The sequence below is a fragment of the Trachinotus anak genome, unplaced genomic scaffold (genome assembly GCF_046630095.1).
Source record: "Trachinotus anak isolate AG129_WGS33_773 ecotype Australia unplaced genomic scaffold, CSIRO_AGI_Tana_v1 ptg000007l, whole genome shotgun sequence".
In the NCBI taxonomy this organism is placed as follows: Eukaryota; Metazoa; Chordata; class Actinopteri; order Carangiformes; family Carangidae; genus Trachinotus; species Trachinotus anak.
In genome coordinates this window covers 13,679,266-13,688,671 of record NW_027273858.1, presented here as the reverse complement: position 1 = coordinate 13,688,671, position 9,406 = coordinate 13,679,266, and the positions used below count along the sequence as shown (strand labels likewise).

Genomic DNA, 9,406 nt, shown 5'->3' with positions numbered 1-9,406 from the left:
AAGGAAGCGAGTGGGTGTGTACATTTTTGCATGTGTTTGTGTTTCTTGCAAGCAAAACAGGGACAGAAACACTTGGGGTTTTGGCATTAATGAGCACAAACGATATGAATTCAAATACTTTATTATTTTAAATAAAAATGCTCTACAGCAGGGCCAGCCTTCAACAAGAGGAAATGCTTATAAAATTAAATAAGATAAATAAACCTTCGAACAACTTGTTTAAAAAAATCCATGCTCTTATTATGAAAATTTAATACATAATTTACACATAATAAAAAACATATTATATAATATAATTAATAATTATTATTTATATTTAAAAAACATTCACTGAGAGTACTGCTACAGTAAAATTTCACAGTGCATAACTCTTTTCAATGCATATTAATAGCAACGCCTATTAGCTTCCAATCCCGCACATGCTTGCATACACACAAAAAACGCTGCCAAATTTTCCTTGCAACACTCAACAGGTAACTTTCTGCTACAGCTTCATTTTGGGGGATACATTTTTCCGGAAGTGTATTCGTAGAGCCCTGTTTTTTCTGCAATCCAGTTGTTGTAGTTGGTGACTTGTGTGTAAACCCCTGGTTTGTTTTCCCTGGCACAGCCATCACCCCAGCTCACCACCCCGAACAGAAACATCCGGCCGGACACTTCACACACCAACGGACCACCAGAGTCACCCTGTGAGGAGAGGACACCAGCATGTTGGTTTTAGGCTCATGTGCATACTGACTGTCAATATAGCAATAAAGCCATGACAGTCTATATACCTCAGTATCTTTAAGTTTGTCTACTTTTATGATCCAGTCATTTAGTATTTTTCACATGGGCAGAGTACAAAATGGTCTGAAACTGAATTTAGCCAAAGGCACAAATCTTTGTATATAGTAATAATAATCTGTGATACATTTATTTCTTAACATTAATAACACATAACAGTGTCACCAATCTAACACGAGAGTATGCAAGACATGCTCAAGAAGAGGAAGAAATACTCCTTGCATCCAGTTTAACACTGCCAAAGGTCACTGCGGTTCAAACACACCGAATATCTACACATGAGAGTACAACTTTTCTCAAGTTCAGTTCTTTTTGAACTTCTGTTTTTGTGTGTATATTTAAAGCCAAACCGAGGACATTTTGTAAGTCCTCTTTTTTCCCCACTGCCCACATGCACACATGTTCATTCACTGGTTTATTTGCTCACCCCGCAGGCATCAGTGCTCCAGTCAGGGCTCCCAGCACAGATCATATTGTTGGTGATGAGATCTCCGTAGTGCGATGGTCTTCTACAGTCAGTCTGGGAGAGCAGCTTCACCTCTGCCTGCTTCAAATGCTGTGAGTAGTGCCACGCACCTGCAGACAACACAGAGCCAGGTGTAAGAATCACTGAAACAGCTGAGAGTTCAGCCGTGAGTCTAAAGGTTAGAGGTCATGCTGTATTTACCAGATCTCTCCTTCCCAAATCCTGTGATGCTGCATTGAAATCCTGCAGGGAGCTGAGTGTGAGAGGGAGGAAGACACGCTGTCCGAGCAGATTCTGACTTCACGGCACATCCTCCACTTCTGCTTTTGATCATCAACAGCGCTGAAACGTGGAGACAAACACATCTTTGAGTCCTGCACACAGAGCACCCATACAGCTCTCTCTTTTTTCTCACGCATATACATACACACAGTGATGTTTGTGCTCACCTATGTCATTGTCATAGTTGGATGTATTATATTTATGGTGGTTGATCATTTTTTCCACAATGAAGCTCTGCTCCTTATGAGCATCTGTGTCATTGATGGCAGTCTTCCCCAGGTATACAGACAGATTGTCGGCTATGATCTCACTGAACAAAATACACAAACATATAACATACCCGTATGAGTTATATTGCCATTGTAGTGTGGGAATTGCAGTGGCGGAAATTGTGGTGTTTTGTGTTTTCTGTGTGTGTGTGTGTGTGTTTTTTCTCACTCGTCACTGAGGCAGTGTGCAGCTGTGAGAACCCAGCAAGGTGCAATGAGAGTGCCGCCACAGTGGAAATTGCCTTTGTGAAAGATAGCAGCCACCCATGGGTGTGACTCTATTGCTGTGAAAGAACCACCCACAATTTTATGCATCCTCCGCTCTGGCCTCTCTCCACATGTCAGCTCTGCAGGGACACACAAGGACGAGTAAGTGAGTGCTGATAACGGGGGATCGCAACATGTCACTGGGAAAAAGGTATGAAATGCAACATAACTTACCTGTATCAACAACTGACGGAGGTTTTATTGTTGGTGTAGAACCTGTGTGGGAGCAGAAAACAGAGATTATTAGAAAAATTCATATGAAACACAAAATATTTCAATGATTTTTAAATTCCTGATCCTTACATTCAGGAATACTGCAGAATTCTCTCACAACCCTCCTCTGTCTTCGGACAAAGCACCACGGCATCAAGCTCTGGTTAGGATTCCTAGTGTCAAAGTAGAACAAAACATTAAACATATGACACCTTTCCCCAACATTTCTAGGTCCCACATTGATGACTTAAAGTATACCTGCAGAAATTATGATAGCCAACTCCCTCCGAAGCTCCCCAGGAGTTTTTAAGCCTGTTCCAGTTGAGACAGTTGCGGCCGTATGCTGACATGGAAACATGTCCTCTGTAACTGCTGCCATCCCCAGACTGACACATCTCTGAAGATCACAACGCAAAGAGGGGAGAGAGGATTGAATTCATCTGGTTACAAACAGTGAATATGAAGTGTCACCTGGACGGTTGACTTACCTCCATTAGTGTCCTTATGTTTTGGGAACCATCTTCGTGAAAAAGCCTGAGAGGAGCACAGAAAAACTCAGTCATTCAGGTTACTAAAACCTCCTGAGGTTACCTCCTCTCATTGATGCTTACCACGTTCACACTGAATGCTGCAAGGATGGCGAGGATCATGAACTGATTCATCTTCACGTCTAGTTTCGCTTCTCCTTATCGGGGATATTTCTGTCTGAGAATGGTCTATAAAAAAAAGGGGAACACATCAACAACACTGGATGTAAAGCTCTTCTGCCCTTATATGGAGTTTATTTCTAAGCACATGACAGGACAAACACAGGTATGACTATTAAAGAAATGTGGTGTCTTTGTCTGGTTTAAGTGTGCCCGTCTTCAGGTCACACAGTGTCACATCTCTGCTGATTGCATGTGTGTATTTATTGCAGAGGAAAAACTGCTCTGGAAGTTTAAATGCGAGAGCAGCAGATAGAGCATGCTCACTGCGTGCATTCTGTACTGTAAACACAATCTTTATCTGTACAGCCAGTGCAATACCATTTTGGATTAGTTGATTACTGCATAGTTATATCACATTAGCTTTGCAATGCACACTTCAAACATTTCTAGGACACAGTGTCAACTTGATGATGTCAAATGAAATATACAACACACAATTCCTCTCAATAAACACTTTCATAGCCTGTTTTTTAGCCTTAGATTTTAACCGTTGTTATAAGGCATAAAGTAAACTTGAACACATGCATATATTTAGCTGTTTGTCACAGTCTGAAGAAGCTTTGTTAGAGATCTGTTTTACCTTCCTGTCAAGACCTGTAGTCTGGATGAAGCCCTTTGTTATCTCTTCAAGCTGAAGTGATCTCCTCTCTGCAGCCTGTGATGTGCAGCTGTGTGGGAGGATTCACACTCACACTGTTAGCTCTTCTGCTGGTGCAGTGGTGATCCTCCCAGAGTTACCTCCCATTTAAAAAGACATAAGTGGGAGGGGTTTATGAGAAGAAATCGAAATCCTCAGTAAATTCTTGAATAATGAACTTGTCACATCCTGTGACACATTCACACTGATCACCCCCCTCCTCCCCCTTAAACCACAACAATACAGTCAAAAATATGCATCAGAAATTAGTAACATGTAAAATGAAAAAAACTGCTGCAGTTGTAGGTGCAGAAGAGCACATCCCACTCAAAGGTAGAACAACAGGTTTGAGAGAGCTAAATGATTACAGACATTAAAGAAAACATTATTTTACCTGAACAATACTTGATTTGTGAACAGCTTCTGTTCACCACACACTACAGAGGACTACAATATAGTAAAATGATCAATAACTTGAATACTGCAATAAGAGGTTGCTAATATGTGCAAATACTACTACTACAATAATAATGTAGACACAACACAATACTTTAATGTACAGTAAATACAAATGAAGTTTATGAGAGTGAATGAATGCCAGTCACATCATTGTAGTAAAGGAAAGCTCTTGTGATGTCTTTTGCATCATTACCAGACTGATTTATTTAGAATCCAGGAAAGGAGATTCCAATAAATGTTAAGATCTGTGGGTTGACAACATTTCCTTACTACCTTTATCGCAGAAGTGAGAAGAAGAGGCAGGAACTTACATAGTTAAAAATCACAGTGACTATAAGCCAGCTACAGCTCTAAATGATCATGTATGAAGTAGTGGTTAATTCCTAAGTTTGGTTTGTCTGGATTATTGCAATGCTTTATATTCCTGTCTCAACCAAAACACCATTTGCAGCTGATGTGAAATGTACATGCGCGTCTGAAACTGCTACTGAAAAGTACTTTTATTTATTAATTCATTAGCTTATGTGCTTTTCTTTTTCTCTTATTTTAGAGACCTGAAAGAATGATACATTTTACCAGATGAGTTTGCTCAGTTGTCTCTCTGTACAATATTCTTTGGAAATATTATCACCATGTAACAATGTCATGTAACTTCCCTAAAACAAAAGGTATTGTTAATAATTTCATGGGGTTTTCTTGAGTAAAATCTCTGGTGCCTGTTGCTCACATTTCCTGCTCTTTGGAAGTGACAATAACCAAACATGACACCTTTGTGTAAGGACTCGTGGACCGGAGCTCTTTGACGGATGAGATAAATATGTCATGATATGACATGATGCCAAGTCAGGAAACGTGAATCCACTGAATGACACATATCAATTCATTCATTTACTGAATCCAGTAGCCTAAAAGTCCACTTTAAATCACATACAGGTGTTTTAGTAAAATAAGAAACACAGAAGTTAACAAATCCAGGGGAACCCAGGATATTTGCGGTTGAAATCACGTGCAACTTGGACTATTTGATTTAGTCATTTTGTCTGAAGTCTTCTGTCTCCCCCAGACCAGTCTAGACACCAGTCACCCTACATATACTGTCCTGCAAGTTCAGAACTCACCTTTTTACCAATTTGTGGTATCTTTCTCAACTTCTCTCTCTCTCTCTCTCTCTCTCTCTCTCTCTCTCTCTATATATATATATATATATATATATATATATATATATATATATATATACATATATACAAATATATATATATATATATATATATATATATATATATATATATATAGACTGTGGTAAATGGCACATAGGGAACACAATGAGTACACAATGACAGTGTACAGAAAATAGAGGAATATATATATTCTTTATATACATATATCTATATATATAGATATAGATATACATACATATTGATTTAAATAAAAAAGGGCACAGGCACAGAATGTATTTGAGGGCTACCATGGTTTTTATGCATTCTGTCTTATTCAACTATAACATTAGCTTCTGTATTTCTGAAGACTGTGGGAAATGGCACATAGGAAGCACAATGACATCAGTACATAAAATAGAGGAAGGAGAAAATGAGAAGCCAACAGAACCAGAATATGATTCATGTCTTGTTTTTTTTAGCCTTCTCTAATATAGAATTATTTGCCCACTATCTTGTAAGTGTGGTTGCTATAATATTTGCCATCAGAGTGAAGTTTTAGACTCCAACAAGAGACAACAAGAGTGTTAATAATTATTGGTTTTCGAATTCTGATTTCAGATCATTAGGACTTGAAGTCGTGTGCAAAATGTCCTCTGTCAAAACCACTTTAACAGATCTCCTACTCCTTTTTTAACCCATAAGAACCCGGACCCATTTCCCCTTAAAGGAAAATTATGGGGAATATAAAACAGACCAAATGGACCACACAGAACACATTTCTAATTTGTTTTTTAAATTCTGACCCCTACTGGCAAAGATCTGGAAAGTTACATATATGTCACACTGGGCGTTTATAGTAAATGAATTCCCTATTTGAAAATAAATCAGCTTGACAATTTTTTTTGTTCAGTAACATATATTTGTATTTTTATTAGCATTTCCATAAGATACAATAACATTCCAACTTTAATGTTCAAGTTTAACAAAAAAAATATTTGTCTGATTGGTTTTACAACAAAAAATGTGCAAACTGAAAACGGTTGCGTGACATGTTGTCAGCCACGATGGGACACCTCGTGTCATTTTCAGAGCATGCACGATTTTAGAAAGATCATCTGGAGATCATCTGGAGGCGTGACACTTTGGCCTTTGAATGTGCACTCAGGGGTTTTTTTCTCCAAGAAAATTGCAACTCCATGGTCAGTCCCTTGGACAGTTTCTTTTACAGTTTCTTGTACGGTTCCTCTCTCAGTTCTTTGGTCAGTTTTGCTGCCCTGGGTTCATGTTTGTTTGTGGTACTTCATCTAAATCATTTGATTCACTGTCTGAATCACCACACCCACTTGACTCATTACTCTCCATGTCTTTTTTGCTGGGAGTGAAATCTGGGTCTTCAGAGTCTTCATCTGAGCTATCTTCACATCCCTCAAGGTCACTGTCATCTCCAAAGATGACATCTAGTGCATTCTGAACACTGTAGCATTTGGCCATACTACTAAAAAATTGATAGAATTACATTGAATTAGGAGCACCGTAAAATCGTGTTTGTTTTACTTACAGATATTCAAAAATTGTTTTGTAACATATATTATTAATAATTTTATAAATTTAACATTATTATATTTGTTTAAATGTGCTTTGAATTGAACATTTTTCTTATTGTAACAAATACGTCACATCATATTTTCCACGACTATGTTAAGGTTAAATGCCCGATGTGACATCAGTGTCACCACAATGTTGTCGTAACTTGTTTTATATCAATTTCTTCAGGAAATGTTGTCAGAACATGTTAAATGGAATATTTGACATCTTATTTAAGTATCAGAATTGATAAATCGGTTGACACATGCCTTTAGTTACCAAAAATAAGATGTTTGAAATTAGATGATTTGGTCACATGTGTTTACCCTGCACACGGCTATCTTGAAAATGGTGTCATGGGAACCCAAATTCACAGAGTGTCATGTGACTGCACCAGGAAGTTACGAACATGTCACTTTGGGGCCTAATGAGGTAAGGTCAAGGATAAAGCTGTGTGAGAAAGTTTGCAGGACATTTAAAGTTGCGGTGACACCTGTGTCACAGTGGGTTCTTATGGGTTAAAGCTTCAAACATATACCACTTGAGGAGCTGATATACGTTAAAACAGGTAGAAAACCACGAGAACATTTTCTTTCACACCCGGGACTCTTCACATTTCTCCCACTTCTCTATTCAATCATGAGATACTGGCCTGCTTCTTCTTTCAAGTGAACTCAGTCGAAGAGAATCTTGAAATAAAACTGAGAAATTTTGAGAAGCATCTATAAGGGCTGGTGTTCAGTACCACAGTCTGAATGTCAGTATATATATATGCATTCAACGTTTCTCAAAATGCTGCTTTGCTTTCAGCCTCCTAATTGTCTGTAGGCAACAAACTGAACTGACTCAGCAACAAACACAATAAACTCCCAGACAGTTGTTGTACATATTGCAATGGCCCTCTTTGCATCATCTCTTAATCAGTTTTCAACCATAACTACGTCATGTTTCCTGAGTAGTTGCAAATGTCTTGGTTGATTGTGACATGATCTTTTCTTTAATAGATTGAGAAATTATAAGTTCTTCCTCATAAGTAAAATCTATGACATCTAAATCCATTGCAAATCAATAATATTGTTTAAAAAAAAAGATATTGTTGTGAAATAGCATTTTATTGTTTTGTTTTTTTGTAATTTAAGGTCCCTTTTTATTCTCAGTGAAGGATTTGTCTGCTTTGAAAATTTGCAGGTTAAGTTTAAAGCCTGTGATCACTACAGTCGAGCAAAGGTGACAGAGTCTTGACTAAAAAAGAGGGGATGTTCCTCTTTTACCAACAGAAAAGGGTCTGCATTGTACAATATCGATCTATGAGCTTCTCTTGGAAAAACAGATCTGACTCTAAATCTACCTAATCACATCTAAACAGGAAAGACATTTAGATGTACTGCATGTTCAAACTGAGCTTGGAAAACTGTTTCTCTTCAATATGGAATTAATACCTATTGTGTATAGAAATTGTGTTTGCTATGAATTTCTGTGTGTCTATCTATAGTTATACTGTTCATGTTTTTTTATGTGTGCATACATAGGTCTCTCCTGAAAAGGAGAATCATATGTCTTACATGGATTATATTGGATTTATAATGGATTATAACTGTAAATGCATTAATGTGCAATGTTGAAGCTGGTAACTTTATATTTTGCTGGATAGTTTAATCTATAATACATCATAGTTTATCAGTTGATTATATTTGGTTTTAATAAGTAGAATTGCAGAGTAAAAAGTAACTAAAGATGCCAAATAAATGTAAACAGTACAATATGCACCTTCAAAATGCAGTGGAGTAGAACCATAAAGTAACATTAAATGAAACTATAACTATATGTTAAACAAACTATGTTCAACATGAAATATTAAAAAATCAAAATTCATAATATCTGCAGGAAAATAGTGAAAATATTGTGGAGGATCATGCTACGGTGTAAGACATATGTACAAGAAAGATTTGTTTCTCAAACTCTAAGGAACCCTCCGTTCATTATCTTCAGTATACAATATAAGTATTTATCCGATATGTGTGTTCTTACCACTTTCTTTCCCGTCCTCTTTTATTTTTTTCTTTTTATGACTGGTTTGATCATGATTATTTTCTATTGGTTTGTGTGAAGTCTGTTTTATAGATAAATGATTACATTATGAGTTTTATACAGAATGTACAGTTTTCTCGGCCACATCCTTTCTATTCTGACTCATGGTTTTATGCTGCTGTATTGTAGATGCATATGAAATAAAATAAAATAAACATTATTTAAGTAGTAGAGAGAGAGAGAGTAACACCTATCCCTTTCAGTTTGTGTTCTGCTTCAGGATCATGGCAGAAACTGTGCATGTGGCGCCATGTAGTGGACAAAATAAGACATTGTCAAAGTTTTTGGTAATATTCGCTCTTAAAAAAAAGCGGGATGCTTACTTAATCCTCCAGTTTATATTAAATTGTTGAGCGCAGACTCAGTCAGCTGGTGGGAAATCCCCTCCACGGAGGGAGTGGTCCTGCAGACAGCCTCATGTGTCCGGTCCAGTCCGCTGCTGCGAAGACGGCCACGCATGCGCAGAACCATCGTCTGCCTGTCAGTGT

The 9,406-nt window shown here is 37.5% G+C and overlaps 1 protein-coding gene across 1 annotated transcript; it reads right to left on the bottom strand.

The window, feature by feature from the left end:
• Positions 1-154: 154 nt before the first annotated feature.
• On the bottom strand, positions 155-3,723 carry plaua (plasminogen activator, urokinase a). Its single transcript, XM_071480781.1, has 11 exons — positions 3,574-3,723; positions 2,895-2,999; positions 2,772-2,817; positions 2,542-2,680; positions 2,374-2,456; positions 2,245-2,286; positions 1,973-2,150; positions 1,702-1,844; positions 1,454-1,594; positions 1,214-1,362; positions 155-687 (listed from the first exon to the last, which is right to left on the bottom strand). Exons 2-11 carry the CDS (start codon positions 2,943-2,945, stop codon positions 493-495), a joined length of 1,167 nt encoding a protein of 388 aa, XP_071336882.1. The 5' UTR covers positions 2,946-2,999; positions 3,574-3,723; the 3' UTR covers positions 155-492.
• Positions 3,724-9,406: the final 5,683 nt, after the last annotated feature.